General features: G+C 48.2%; 2 protein-coding genes across 2 annotated transcripts in view; both read right to left on the reverse strand.

Annotated features, from left to right (window-relative positions):
- Positions 1-16,150, reverse strand: part of LOC120956700 (ATP-dependent RNA helicase glh-2) — a 376,118-nt gene that overhangs the window by 284,351 nt on the left and 75,617 nt on the right. The window lies entirely within an intron of this gene.
- LOC125907279 (homeobox protein invected-like) lies at positions 7,716-10,696 on the reverse strand. The gene has a single exon (XM_049608599.1). It carries the CDS (start codon positions 9,821-9,823, stop codon positions 8,288-8,290), a length of 1,536 nt encoding a protein of 511 aa, XP_049464556.1. The 5' UTR covers positions 9,824-10,696; the 3' UTR covers positions 7,716-8,287.

Below are 16,150 nucleotides of genomic sequence, written 5' to 3' on the forward strand. Positions count from 1 at the left end.
TCCGCCAGCCCGGAGCAGGCGAGAACTTACTTCCCAACTACAACGACAACAACAGAGCTACCCCCTTTGGGCACATCCCGCTGGCAATGTTACGGTATTTTCCCTATCTTGCTTGCGTTTCTCTCTCTCTCTCTCTCCCGTTTCCCGATTCCCGTCCAAATATTGTCCTGCCTTTTACTGTGTCTTTCGTGTCCATTCTCGCCGCATCACCTCCGGGTGGATGTCATTCCATGTACGCTGTGTGAGCCAGACCCCATCCATCCTTTCCTTTTCCCGTTCGATTTCCCAGGGTAGCCCCCGGTTCGAACCATTTGTGATCGGTGGATTATGATAAACGAAGCGATTAGAGCGTGCGCGCTCGCCGGCCGAAAACGGATGCCGAAATTATGCTGACGGCGTCATCCATATCCTTGCTGGGTGGTCACACGGTGGGTGGTCGGTTGGAGATATGTTTTGTCGTTGCCTTTTTGCCGTCTCGGAACCGTTTTAACGCGCGTTTTTTGCTCTCCTTTTTTGCGTGTTCGACTTTTTTGTTGTTTTTATTGTGCGTTTTTGCTTCTCTTTTCCTCTATCTCGAGCGTGGAGTGGTGCATTTGGTGTAGACTAACAGAGACAGATAGAGAAGGAGAGTTCATCCAAAGACGAAACGATACCGCACAGAGCGGGAAAAGGTCCGAGGACCATAAACATTCCAAGGTGCCATAAAAAAAACCCTTCACACCTCAGCACCTTCGGGAAGCGAAGAGAGCGGCACTAACTGCAAAGCGAGTAAAGCGGATAGTCACACATGCACACCGTAAAACGAAATTTCCTCCAAAAAAAGCTTCATCTGCTCATTAAATCCCAAACCAAAATCCCCTTTAGACAGGCCCACCAAACAAACAGACCGCCAGTTTATGACACCCGGGCTAGTGTTTGGGTCTTTCAGTTGTCCAGTTCTCTAGCCTTCGTGTCATAAATTAATCATAATCAATCGCACCACTCCGCAGACGCATCGTTTATGATCGCTGCTTGATTAGCACAGTCGAAAGATTCCATCCAATCTATTAGCCTTTCGCAAGTTGATTAGTACGTTTTGTTCCTTTTTCTTTGCCTTTCGCCCTCTCTCAATCTACCATCGCCCAACACACCTCGAAGATGCTGGGGCTTGCGACGACATATTAGCTGGAAGTGCACTTCACAAGTACATGACGATTTAATTGACGACTCCCGTTGCGTTTACAATCACAGCGTACACCTCGCTACTGCCACCACCACCACCACCACCAAGATGCATGATTGATCGATAATTAATCTTAATGTGTGCAGCGGAAGCACCGTACCAACACACACACAGGATGCGTGGTCAGGCCCTACTGGGGAGGGTGACGCCACTAACATCCTATCATTACTGGAACCAGAGCCGGCCAGTGCGTTTGTCTCGCGCGGTTTAATTAATTCATCAACCAATTAATTACCACACACACACACACACACACACAATCCGTTCAGGTAGGTAAGCATGCGGCGAGGATCGGAAGAAAGGAACCCAGTGTTCCAGTGTCCCTGCGTGGAGCGAGTGACACAAAAAGGCACACACAGTCGAGCGATAAGTCGATAAAAAATGTGATCTGCGAATGAAAAATGTTCAGATAGCGCAAACGAGTGCGGGAAGGAAAATCATAACTCCGGGTCTCGGAAGGGAGCAGCATAGCTCATGAAACAGGTGCGATAAGATTAGCGTCCAGCCCGACGTCAGGTATCAAAATGCCACGGTTTTGCAAGGAGTGTGAGCGATGAAAAATCGTAATTTAATGCACGCGGGCGGCCTGCGAGTGCCTCTAGCGATGGTGTGTGGGCTAAATGAATTAATTCAAGCTGGTGGAACGTTTTATGATACGTCACGACGGGTCGGTGGTCATTAATCTGCCGTCCCGCGTGAGTCTATCGCGAAACTGTAAGCGCCCATTAAGTGGGTATGATGGAATAGTTTAAACTATTTGCGGGCAGGATGGACGGTTGCTTCCGATGCAACCTAGGAGTGGACCATTTTGGGACCCATAAAGTTGTATAAACTATACAAAGCAAGATAATTTTATACAAATAAACGCATCAATCTCTTATCTTATCTCCAGCAGGCTTTGTTTGGACTCGCGGCCAATTAGAACGAGCTGTTAACATTAAACAGCTTTAAATGAAGCTTTTCATATCTCCGCAAAGTTCGTTTACTTTTCTCATTTATCTCATCCCGGATCGAATAATTTGCTCCACAGCACAGGTTTCATGTTGTTACATAAAAATTGGATTAAACAATGGCGACTTGTCAGCACGTTCCACCCACCCAGACAAAGAGCGCTATCGCGAGCGCCAGATCACACTCAAACACAAATCAACATTTTAACGCTCGCGGCGCGTCAATCGGTCAGGTTGATTCACCTGTACCACCTGTACTAGCACAGCAAGGGACCTACCAGTGATGGTAATCGGCCGTCCTAATGCAACGATTGCGTTTCGGCTGCAACAGAACGAACTTCCCGCATGGCGGTGAGTTCTTATCGCGAATTTCACGCAACGTTCACGCCATTGGACGACTTTGGAGGACTCCCCCGAGCTACCTTGTTTAAACTGCAAGTTTACTACCAGACCCGGACGACTGGCCAACCACCCAGCGACCCAAAGGCAGTAGCTTTGGCGATGTAGTAGCATTCAACCACTCACACCGGGACGCAAAGATAATCTGCTCGATTTGCTGCGGCTTCTTGCTCTGCTGTCGTCGCCAGTTTCTTTACTCTGGTGTGTGGCTTTCGCTGTGATTGTGTTTCATCAGGCAAGAACAAATGCTTTCCGTTGTACGGAAGGAGCTTCACTGCGTCTGACCGAGCTGACTGCTGCACAGTTTGATGATTGAATTAACCTTCCTATTAACTCGCGCCATGTTCAAGTGCTTGCCTAGCGTGCCTCCCCCGCTGGGAAGGTTACTGTGCCAAACTCATCCGTCGGTTGAGGGAAGTTGTGCACTCCGGCCTGAGTGAGCCAACGGAATCGATTATTTACAATTTTCACTTCACCCCATCCCCAATAGCGAACGAGGCCACTGACTCCAATAAATCTGACGCTTTTAAGAAGGGGAAAGAGGAACAACAAAACTCTACTCCAGCTGGAATGCATCAATCGAAATCAATCCGAAATGGTTGCACTTTTATTGCACCTTTCGATCTCCGAATGTCGGCATGGCGGATTGCATCTAATCGCATCAGCTCGCAGCTCGCAAGAACGCGATACTGCAGATGAAGACGACGAACGAAGCTACTGTGCCGTGTGCCGTAATACAAACCAAACCTCCCATCTTCCAACCCTCAACCGTAACACGGGTAGGCTTTGGCGGCTTCGGAGGCTTTTGATCAGAGAGCAAGAGTGCGCGCGCGCGAGCGCTAAAGAGCAGCCCGCCCCGCTCAACCACTTTGGCATGGCATTTCCACCCTGGGCATGCACCAGTCGGCCCACCGGCCGGACGGATCGATTGGCGGTAAATTACGCTCAAACGACACACCAAAACGGCGACAAACGACGACATCACCGACTACGACGACGACGACGGCGTGATGCAGGCTGAATGTGATTAGGTTTTATGTAATTGATATTGTAATTGATACGGTTTTGCTCGGTGCTTTGCAATCGTTGCACTGGCATTGCGCGTGCGGCACGGTTCAAAGGCACGAAATTCCGCGAGTGTGTGTGTGTGCGGGCGGATGACTTGATTTGTCCCTTGATGCACGGGTGCATTACTTTGAGCGGTATTGGCAATCGTGCCCAAATGGTTCGATTTCCGCTCTGGCACTAATAGTGTGACTAATGGTTAGTCATGAAAAACGTCAATATTAGTGCCCGATTTTAATGAAACTTTGTGCTGGATTCGTACTAATAAGGTAATGGAAACTTAATTAAGCGAAACCGGACTACCGAACTTTCAATAAGGAGTCGCTTATTCGTCCAGCAAATCGCCTTCTTCGATCAGAAATCGTAGACAGCGAAACCTTGGAAGCGAGCTTGTGACATATCGGCCCGCTTCAATCGGCTCGCACTGCCCACCATTACGCCTCCAAGTGTCATTTAGCAATTTCTCCCGTTCATTCACTCGATCGATCACGATACATTAGCCCTCCCCTAATTAACCGAACGCAATCGGCACGATTGCTGCCTGCCTGTCTGTTTACCCGAAATCCAAAACTGGATAGCAAATCTGCCCCATTCCTCCCCATTCCGGGCGCTTCTGACTTGTGATTGACGTTTATGCACTACCTTAGAAATGCAAATTGCTGCTCGCTTCCCTGTCCACCGCGAAGACACAGAAAACCGATCGAAAGGCGTTGCACAAACTGAGGCAGAATTATCGGCGCACACACAGATGCACACCGTTGCATCCACTTCCACAAATGGACCCAATAAATGACAATTAAAACGGAAACACGAAGGAAAAGGGAAGGAAACCCCCGTTCTTTGCAAAGCGGGGAAAGAAGGTGACACATGAATGATTTATTTTCCGGCTAATGAAATTTCCAATCGACATCCTCACCGGGATCTTGTGCGTGGAAGTGCGATTGAGCCATTCGAGCCGGCGGCAGCGCGGAAAGCCGCTGTGAATGGAAAACCACAAAACTAGACGGACCCAGTCGATTGCAGGTCCCGCGCTAACCATTGCGTCCACTACCATCGGCATCCAACAACAGCAACAACAACAACAGTTGCAGTGCAAAATTGCATACAAGACAGCCAGACAGCACGGACACGGCGAGTGCGGGCTACCACCTCACCGGAACATGAGCTCCTGTGGCTCTCAGTTTGTCTGTGTGTCTGAGCAGAGGAGGAAGAGGTAAACACAAAAACGCAACGGCCACGTTTTCCAACACCCCTTCCCCTTCCCCTGTAAAAAAATGGATGGGTGTAAGGGGTTGCCGGCAGGCAGCGAGATGGCGACGCTTTTGTGCAGCCGAGCGGCACGCAATGTCCTCCGGAACGTGTTCCACGCGGGCTTCACAAATGAAGTCAGCTGCCGTCTAATCGTCGTGTCTCGCTTGCAGGTGGGGGGGGGGGGGGGGAAACAAGGGTAGGGGATAAGCGGGTGGTGAGGGTTTTAAACGAGGAAATACCGTGTCGTTTTCCATCCGCACACTTTTCTTCGACTTTTCGAGCCGAGGCCTAGAGAAGCTTGTGTTGTTGTGTGCCTTTTTGATGCCCTAGCGCAAGCACAACAAAAACGGTAGAGATCGTTTATGTTTTCGTTGGTAGTGTTGGGCGTTTCGCTCCTTTTCTTCCTGGTTTTCTTATACAAACACACCTTTGGTTCGTTGCATTTGAGGTGCTAATGTGTGCAGTATAAAATGACAACGATAGTAAGTGGTAAGTGTAGAAGCATTTTTGTTGAGCACTGTAGAGTTCCATTGAAGAAATTGGGAACATTTGAGTAACAAATTTAACATTTTCCCCATGTTTTCCAAGAAAGTATAGTTTTTCTTTACTTAAACGTCTTTCAAACCCAGTTTAAAATATATTAAGTTATTGTAAAGTATACATAATCCTGAAAATTGATATTCCAACAAACTAGTTTCTTCCTCCAGCGGTACCATTTCCTCACTATCGATTGGGCCACACTGTACCTGCTTTTCCCTTTGTGCTTGAACGCCGCACCATTTACTGCAACCCCCCCCACCCCCCAAAAGGTGGCAGGCGGGAAAATTATTACTCTTTTGACCGGGGCGCGTGAACTGCCGAGTCCAAACAGACCCCACCACCTTGCAAAAGGTGCGAGGCAAATCCCTTCCCTTCTATACCTTCTCACCGCTCCATTTTCGTAAACGAGGCTTCACAGTACATAAATAAAACATTTTAATTTTCCAAACGGCACATTGGCATGGGGTCTCTTTCGCTTTTCCACACTCTCTCTCTCTCTCTCTCTCTCTCTCTCTCTCTCTCTCTCTCTCTCTCTCTCTCTCTCTCTCTCTCTCTGTTCACACACTTGAGAGAGACAGAGAGAGCAAAAACAGGGAAATAAGCATGCACACAGGAGCCGTTTTCCTTGGGGGTTCTTTGGGTTAATTTCAATAATCGGTAAGTACCCCCGAGCTGAGGTGAAGTTTTCCGTTTTTCCCGACCAATAAAATTATTTCATTTTTTGCATATTTTAAAGTATTCATACATAGTAACAAACTACAGCAAAGAACAACGCGTACGGACCACAACTAAAAGACAAAATTGACAATAATAACGATACACTTTTTTTCTTCTCTTGCTCCCACTTTTTGCTTCTTGCACACATTACCCCCCACCCCCGGTTTGCATATCATATTGCACGATCAAAAGGAAAAATAAATCGTGACCCGCGTTCACTCGTGCTAAATGATGCGTCTTTGCGAGCTCTCTCGGTCCAGGGTGAAAGCACGGGGCCGTTCACGGTGCCTTGCGTCAGTGTGAGAGATAGTGTAAATTCGCACGCCATCATCCAACATCGTTTGGGCTACCGTTTGTTCGGGTCCTGTTTGTGTCTCATGAGAATGCAATCGTTTGTTGGTTTTTTGTGCAACTTTGATTTGCCGCGATTTCCAATTGGATAGAGGCACAGTGTTTAGTAGGACCGGGCGGTTGTTTTCTTTCCCGTTCATTGCGTACAAAGGCAAAGGGAGAGACCCGCTCGTACCACTTCGCACACTTAATTGCCCTCGCCAGACCCTCCTCTGGCATGGCGTGTTGCTCGATGCAGTATGCGTAGCTGCATGTTTTAATTTGTTTGTCTAGTTTGTAGTGAGTTCCCTCTTTTCCACCCCATCGATCATGTAGTCCCTTTCATTTCCTTTGTATGGTTGTGTTTTTTGTTTTCTTCTCCCTGCAACCTTTTATTCATCCCTACTGCACCTTGTTGCACCTAGCACATCCAGCAAATCAAATATTCCGTTCCATTGATAACAGAATCACGAGGCAGCAGTCGATCAAAGCGAGCAAAAGAAAAACACAAATCCACACAAAAACACTCACGCCGAGTGCGGCCGCTCGGTCTTGTGATCTTCGGAGTAGAAAGGAAACATTGCACACATGCACGCACGCGTGCCTCGGCTAACCCACTTCAAGCAGTGCCCGGATACCGGAAGAAACGCATTCTCCAGGTGCGTGAAACAATGTCCGTCGGCGAAGGCGAAGAAATCAAAACGAACAAAAAAGCGACCAACACAAATTGGAAGACTCTTTTTTGTTCTCTTGCTGGAGAATAAAAAAACAAATGGAACAAACGATCGTAAGACGCATTTGATAAATAATGCACACTCACAAACAGTTGCCATTTGAGTTTTGCCAGCTGGTTTGCTTCACAAACCGTTTAACCATTTGACCTGTTGCAGAACAGGCAACAGATTTATGTATAATATATCACAATGCATTGCGTTAAGGGAGCCAGCAACAGATGCATTTTAAATTATTTCTGCACTTCAAGAAACCATTTCTACACCGTTTGTCTTGAGTGTGTCCAGCGCGGCAATTAAAATAATTCTCAAACTGACCTCGTTTGTTTTTGCACTTGTGAGCGATACATGTCTGGTTCAATTAAGCCTTCCGGCTTGTTGGCTGCTCTATTACACATTCAACTGGTGTTTTCTTATGCTGCACAACAGGGGCACTACCTCGTTCGGACCCAAAAACTGCACCGCATAATTAGACTTCTTCCAACAAAATAGCCCATAAACAGCCCAGCTTTCAACTCTTTTATGGTGTTCTCCATCGGCAGGGTGAGGACAATTCATTTCCAATCGCATTTCCGCAACCATAATGAATGCCAATAGTTCTCCCGGGGATGTCACGATTGGGTTGGGTTTGTCCGTAAAAGCTTCAGCAATACCGTGATCGTTCTTGATGTTCCACGAGACACATCTTCAAGCCGGTTCAAACCCGCATTGCCTCCGAATGAAATGCCAAGCAAACGGTCAAAATTGATGACAAATTCCCCGTGCGATCGTTTGACAGTGCAGAGAGAGAGAGAGAGAGAGAGGAGCCGGTACGGTTGCAGGTGATTCCGAGAAATGCTCCCAGAATTCCTGTGTCGCGTCAGAAAACACAAAGTCCGGAACGAATTTCTTCAGAATTGAGGCGGAGGTTACACGCAATTGCACGAGAAATCGTTTAGAGTTTGGGCAATCGTTTGAGTGCAGCACCATAAGCAGTGTTTTAAGAATCGTGAGACATTACAGGCAGTCTCTCAAGGTTTTTCGACACAATTTTACATCTCTTGCATGACCCTTTCTCCCCAAGGACTTTGATGCATTGAACACTAACCTGAACTAGGTCGATCGCTGTACCGCGTGCAGTACACCCAGGCCGGCCACACCATCGGCCCTCCGGAACCGGATCCCGAGCTGCCAGACCCGGAACTGGACCCGGCACTTCCACCACCACTAGCACCACCATTCGCTCCCGTTGCACTCGCACCACCTTGGCCACCCGATTGATGGTCCGCACCCTTCAGCGAACCCGTCGACGAGAGGGGCGATATCGGGCTCACGTCCTCGCTGCCCACCGAACCGACCGAGCTGACCGATCCCGAACTGGCCCTGCTGCTGCTGGTCGTCGTCGTGCTAACCGCCGTGCAGAACTGTTTCACCGTCGACAGTGCGCTCGCTATGCTGCACGGCACGCCACTTCCCGTACCGGCCAACAGGGGCGCTAGCGTCGCCGTGGAGGAACCTTGCTCGCCACCGCTGAGATCGATTGCCGACGGGCTTTTGCTGGCCGGCTTTCTGCTGCCCGATGCACCCGCCCCAGACGGCCCATGGTGCTGTTGGCCACTCTTGGAAGTTCGCTTCAGCAGCAGTGGATCGGTGATGCGGCGGCCAAAGTCTGCCTTCAGGATGTTGTCGATGCTAAACTTGAGGCTTTGGTCGTTCAGCGCCACGGCAATGTTGTTGTTCAGTGCGGCCAGCGCTAGCTGATGATGGTGATGCTGCTGCTGAGCCAGCTGGTGTTGCTGCTGCTGCTGCTGGTGGAGTTGATGCAGCCCGTGAAGGTTTGCCCCCGCCGACGGAGGTGACTGGGAGCTTTCGCGCGACGTACGGAACGCCGTCGGTGACGTTAGCTTCGAGAGGTCGCTGTTGAGATTTTGCGTGATTTGCGATATTGCGCTGAGATGCGAATGGATGCCCCGGAAGCTGCCGGCTCCTTCCCCAGGGGAGGATGCATCCTGGCGGTAGAAATCACTCCGATTGCCACTACCCGCCGGTCGAAAGCCCATCCTCGGTTCGCCCGGTGTTGGACTACGGTCGGACTGCAGCCCACCGAGCGCCGCTTTCGCCGGGCTCATGGTAAGTCCCCGGGCGGCCGCTACAATCTGCATCTGCTGGCGCATCAGCTCCTCGGCGTAGAGCTGCGAATTGCGAAGGAACTCTTCGTGCAGGCGGGTTGGACTCGGTCGCAGCATGCTCGTTTGCTGCAGTCGAGCCGCAAACTCCAACTCCGAGGGAGTGTCTTTCGAGTAGCGGGATGAGTCGTTGCTTAGGTCATCCGGTGGACTGTGCAGGGTTGGCGGTGCACGCAGATCATCCGGCACCTCCTGGCCCACGGACAGTTCGCTGTCGTCGCTGCAGCAGCTCATCCGATCGGTTTCATCGTCGTCCGCCGGCAGTTTGGGACTTTCGTGCGGTGCTTCGGGTGGCGTAACGGACGATTTTCTCGACTCCGGGGGCACGGCAAGCCCCAGCAAACCGCCGGCCGCTCCAGCGCCGGGCAGCATCAGGCTCGCCTTGGCCAGGGCCACTCCCGCCTTCAGCGGAAGCGGTATCAGGGGTAAATTATGCGACATTATGGTGGCCATTGTAACAACTACCCACTGCCGGGTGTTTGGCCAAGATACATTACAGACGCAGCGTGGAAAAGGCCAACAAATCCGCACTTTCCTTCCACTAGAATGTTTGTTTACTTGTTGGTGCCTGTTCGCAAGTTCTATTCCCTCATCTACCGTCGCTTCATGCTTTAATCAATTTGGCAACACACACACACACACACATACACTTCACTGTTCACCTCTTCCAGTACATTTCTGCAGTCTCGGAACACATGTTCTAAGCCACATTTTCACAATCGCAACTTCCCATGTACAAAAGCACCCTTAATGCTCGCAAACCTTCCGGAACCGTGTGTGTTCGTCACGTTCCAAAACAAAACACTAAACAATGATCGCACACACGCACACACACACACCGCACAAACACTCGCAAAATCGGCGCGGTTAAGGTGAAAATTAGCTAAGTAGCATGGAGCACACCGCGTTAATCGTTTGTCCCGCGCACTGCCGTTTCGCCGTGTGCTTCTTGTCCCACCGGTCGGTCCGCACTAACCACACCGGGTTTCCCTGCCAGCGGTGGGAAAGCCCTTACCGAGGGAGGGGAGTAGGGTGCGAAGGGCTTTAAACGGTGCTACGGGATGGCACGGGATACGGGACCGGACGGAAGCAGGGACACTGTTCGCGCGTGGTACCGGCAAGCGCGAAAATCGAACGCGAAAACAGTCGTTCCATCGCGGTACACTTGAGCCAACTGAGGACCGTTTCCAATAAGAAATCCCCACAAGCAGCAGCAGCGGCAGCAGCCCGTAGTAGGCGTCGTCCGACAACCGTACACAGCGCGGACACCATGCTTCTCGCTCGCTCTAACTCACACGGTGCGCGCGCATGCTCGGCTGCTCTCTTTCCGGTGCGACGGTGACGGGCCTTTTTTCTCTTTCGATTGCGCCCTTTGCGTTGGATTAAATTAATATCCAACACACTAAAACAAACGGGCAGTGAGCGGGCAGCTCACTAACACACCGTGCGCTCGTGTACGCAAAGCTCGGTAGGAGTGGTTTTCGGCCCGCTCGAGGCGGAGCATAAGCATAATTCTAATTGGAATTATGCTACACACACGGTGTTTACGCACACTGCTGCAGGCCGCAGCAACACATGCGCAGCAGCACACCAGCTTCAATCAATTTCCCCCACTCTTGACAGCATCATCTCACACGCACACACGCACACTGTTGTGTTCGATGCGATGATAAAAGCTTCTCGATGGAAGGAGAAAAACACCGCCACATGCGTTTTTTTGATGGAGGGGTATGCGTGCGATTTTATTTCACCCTCCACCGTGTATAGCGCTTATGTGTTTCGTTCTTTCCCTTTGCGCCTGTTTTATGTAGCAGTTCTTATGTTGAGCCATCATTGCTCGTCGCTCTTCACCTCCTTCCACATTCCCCTTCTTCTATTGGGGATGAAAGCTCAAGCGGTGGCGCTGCAGAATCTCGCCTCCCTTTTGATGGCACAGCCTAACAGAACTACAATTAGGGGCATCATGTTTTTTCAATGTGCTGTTTTTCCCCTTCTTCATTCCCTCCCCCCCGCCCCCCCCCCCCCCCACTTCCCTCACATCTGCTAGCAACTGACTTTAAAGCTTCCACACACCGGCCGCTGCCGACGAAAAGCTAAATGGTAAATAGGATTTTTATGGCGTAGCCGTGTCGGTGCCGCGAGTCCTCCAGCGGGCTAATGAGCTCTGCCTTGTGTCTGCCTTTTACTCGCTTCTTTTACCCCTTTCGTTGCTGGATGTATCGCATTGGCCAGGCACGAGATTCGAAGCTTTTTGGGGATACATAGCGTAAGCTAAAGCCAGCCGAAATGAGGAATAATAAAAAAAGGTTCGCTCTGGTATTTGCTCAAAGCATTATGAAGTGTTTATACATATTGTCGCTGTTCCTCTCTCTTTCTCTCTCTTTGCGTTTTCGCTGGCTACGTTTCAAATTACCTCGTTTTACTTGTTACTGATTTCGATCGTTTGCTGATTGTCAGCATCAAATAGCGAGAGATTGTTGATTCGGATACAAAAAGCTTGTGAAAATCTGGATAGCATTCTTTTTTAGGGAAAAGGAAGGATTAAACCAAACAGTAAACATTAAAATAACATCATAAAATAAGCTTTTGCTGAAATCATTAAACAAGCTTGAGTGCCTAAAAACTTATAAAATTGATTTTTGCAAATATATAAAATGAAATTTGTTTAGTAAGTTACTAATAAAATTAATGCTTTGGCTAATAATCTTATTATGGAGTTATATAGAAGAAGAATAGAAGCCATTTGAATCTATCCATGTTATTTTGAAAGTACCGATTAAGATAGATTCGTTTGAAACCAGTTTCAATTAAATCCATCTCTAAATTGATAATCAAATCTGCGCAAAAAAACAACAACGTTCAAATCAAACTAAACCACTGCTTTGTGTCGTTTCTGCTCCGTGCCAACAGTTCCAACTACACTTGAGCTCCACTCATCGGCCAACCACCACCAACCATCTTCATCCTCCCATCCATCCCATGGAAAAGCGCTACCCCTTTTGTACGATTATTTCCATTCAACAGTGTTTGTGCCGAGTTTTCCTACTCTCCTGCTGCTCTCACCAACTACCACCCCCTTCCCCATGCTCCCAACGCAATCATCCCAAGGAACCGATGTCGAAGATGATAAAACATGCCCATGATCATGATTACCATCATGTGCACAACTTTGCCGCGTTGTAGCGATTTTCCTTTCTTTTTGCTTTGCTTTCGGCTTTTTGTCTCCTTCAATCTCGCCCCCCTTGTTTCTGTGTGTGTGTGTGTGTGCCCCGCAGTTCGTACTAAATTATCGTCGACGGGTCGACGTACACCGTCGTCACGACCGACCTCGCTGCTCCAAAGCCTCCAAAGCCGTTGGAGTCTGATGGAGAGATGAATCTTTGGGGCTTGACTTTTTGGAATGCCCATTGCCCGCAATCTTCCCCTCTCTGCTTGCGCATTTGTAGCGAGCTGCAAGTAAATGCTACAGATAAATGTAGTACAGCGACTGCAACGGATTGCTCGCACTGGGGGAAAGATTAAGAAAGCTATCGCCGAAGCATAGACGCGAGCTGGAATGTTAAGTAGCAGAGGGTTGCTTCAGGGGCCGCCGTTCATTAAGTGCACTAGATTTGCAATGGACATGCTGATAGCGGAACGATTAAGATAAAGAATAAAGCGTTTCAAATCAATTTAGCTCATCAGCTGGGAAAGAAAAGTTCGCAACAAAAAGGATATAAAAATAGTTCAATAACACAACACTTTTGTGTCGCGTTTTTTAAAACATTGTTATCCCTTCTTTTTAACCTTTCCAGTCCGCGATAAAAATAAACGATTCCCTCCAACGCACACAGCACGTCCATCAAATTTGATGTTTCCTTAATTTGCTTAAATGCAAATCGCGTTCCGATCGCTACAGGAGCACGCAAATTCCTCGCTATGCAAATTGACAAAAAAACACGCAAACAAAAACACCTTCACCACCAAACGCAAACGGGCAAACAAGCGTTAAGGAATCGATCATATTGTTCCCATGTAAGGTCACCATCGCTCGGGCCCAAAAACTCCCCAACGATCGATCGCAAAGCAGATGCAACAAGCAAGGGTAGGGATTGTGCAGTCGGTGTGTGTGTGTGTGCCCTCGCGAACCTGACAACCATTTCTGCCTCATTAGACCAAACATGGCCCCGCCAGGGTACGGTATTCGGGAGCCAGTTGGGCGTCAGGCTCAACCCCATCCCGGGGCCCCAGCACTGGCCAAAGGGTAAGAATAATGCCACCAATAGACAGCTTGACGACTGCTCCGAAACGGAGGCAAATTGAATTAAACCAAAAACAGAACACTTCTTCATGCAATCTCCTTCCAGCTGCATTTTTGTTTTCTCCGCTTTTCCCTCCGCTCGGTTCTGTTGTCGTTCCAGCAGAGATCAAATATCGCTTCCCTTTCCCTTTTGGAGCTTGCGAATTTGTGTACATAAAGCAGCAGAAATGGGCAACGAAAAAAGCGAGCTCGAAGAAGAGAAGGAGAAAATCCACCAAATCCTGACTGAACAGCGAAACGTGATCGTGCATAACGTGGTTGCGGGAAACGCGGGAGCGTTACTGCCCATTGTCACCTTCTTCTCTGCTAGCGTGCTTATTATCCACGGGATGGCACACAATCCCTTCTCGAAACATCTTCTCCACCTACAATCGTACCAATCGACATCATGAATTCGATTAACGAATTTTGCATAAAGCATCCTCTCTCGGCAGGGCAGGGAGGATCTCCCCGTTTAACGATCGTGTTGCATTGTGTTGCATTCGCGTGTGTGTTTTTCCTCCGTTGGGTGGATTGAGGAGGTGGCATGATTATGTTTTGTGCTTATTATTTGTTTGCGCTTCATGTCGAACGTTACCATTGTCCGCTGTCGTTCTGGCGGGCGTTCTCTGCTGCCGTTGGCTTGTTCATACATTACACAAGCGCGCGCGCTCAGGGAAGAGTCGTGATTCTTTGCTAGATGATGGTGTTCCCCTTCTTTTGTGCAATATTTATAAACTCCTGCTTATTTTGTCATCCATTTCCTTCATCCTATTTTAGCTGTCTATAATTCCTCCTAACACCGACCGAAATTATCAAATAAATACAAGAAAAGAACCTTCAAGACGCCGGTTTCTTCCTCAACACAAAAAAGGTCTATTTTGGGCAAAATATTTACACTACACACACATCCCGCATCATTCGCTCGCCATCAGCCAAAACAGTTAACGCCCAACTGCCGCCAGTGCCGACATAGAACAGCTTACCAACCGAGCACAACAATCGGTTCCGATCGGTCCCTCCCGCAGGACACGTCGATACGGTTGGTCGGTGAAAATTGCTTCCAAAAGCCACGGGACATCCGGACGCCCAAAGGGCCCGAAGGTTTTGATCCCGTGTGTGTGTATGTGTGTATGTGTCGGTGTATGTTATGACAGCCTAACCTTTCCCAAACGGTCGGATAAATGCTGAGTGTGAGGTTGGAAAAGCTAATCGCCTGACCCGGGGGAAAAAGGACGACAGCCTGCCGATCAAGCGTATCATCAAGGTTGAAACAGTTTAAAGTGTAGTTAAATGCATTGTTTTACCGCAAAAAAAGGACACATAGTCACACCGGCAACACCTGCAGTCGTCGGATGAAAAAGGAGCTTTTTTTGTTTGTGTGTGTTGAATTCGTATGACGCATGAAATTCGCCTCAGAAACAACCTCAACCTCAGCGCTATTATTGCCCAGCGAAAGCGAAATATTTGCATGCATAGTTTGTGCTCGTTTTAATCGCATTTGCAATCCACGAATGGCGGGATTCATTCCGACCACAAAACTCACTTTGAATTGCTTAAAAAATGCCGTTTCAACCACAACAGCAAACAGCGATAGAAAAAGGTGAATGTTTGTGCTAGTTGGTTAACATTTTTACCTGCTTACGGTGAATCAGTTTGTGCTTGTGTTGCTCCCCATTAAAAGCACAAAACACCGCGTGTTCTAACCACGAAACGGTAGTGGTTTGATTTATGCTTTCCCATTTGTCAGCAAACGGGCGCACACGCAAACCACAGGACTCGCCTTCAAAAGGGCGCTTTCTGGTGCTGCAGTTTCAGTTCCAGAAGGCGCCCAGTCCCAGGTTTTGGCCACCCGGGAGAAAGGTATTTTGTACTGCAGTACGCAGTAAAACGGTTCGCTTTTGCTCCCCGAAAGGGTTTTGCATACGTTTTGGGTAAATATTTGAAAAAGCCCTCGTTCCCTGCCCCCAGCGAAGGACTTTGTTCTTTTCCCCACCAACGAAGGGAATGGGTTTAGTTTTGCTATTTAGAAACGCACCAAGAGGCGGCTGGGTGTTCAAAATCGAGTGAGAATAAAGCGAATAATTGCAGCTCATTTAACACAATCATAATAGCTGATTGACTGGAGCGAAATGGAACAATCGTATTTAATGTTTTATATCAATGTTTGACAAATTGTTCTTCATAAACATTTATTTGATGCTATTTGTATACTCTAACGATAAGAGCAATGAAAGAAATTTTGTGCAATTTTTATGATTTTTACCAGCTTTGCACAACTTATAGTATTTAACAGAAAGTAGCATATTTTAAAACATCAAAAAGGCCCTTCGATGAGGAATCAAAAATATAAGAAATTATAAACCTAAAAAAATCGGAAAAATACCAAAAGAATTCAGCAAAAGTATTATGTTGATGTTGTAAAAGTTGTTCTGAACAGAACTTAAAACGAATTAATAATGACATAAAAGATCACACCAATTAAGATAATATTTCTCTCC

The sequence above is a fragment of the Anopheles coluzzii genome, chromosome 3 (assembly GCF_943734685.1).
Source record: "Anopheles coluzzii chromosome 3, AcolN3, whole genome shotgun sequence".
NCBI classification, from domain to species: domain Eukaryota; kingdom Metazoa; phylum Arthropoda; class Insecta; order Diptera; family Culicidae; genus Anopheles; species Anopheles coluzzii.

What these genes read in the sequence shown, in the direction of transcription:
- LOC125907279 (XM_049608599.1), bottom strand. Translation starts at nt 9,823, where the DNA reads ATGGCCACCATAATGTCGCATAATTTACCCCTGATACCGCTTCCGCTG.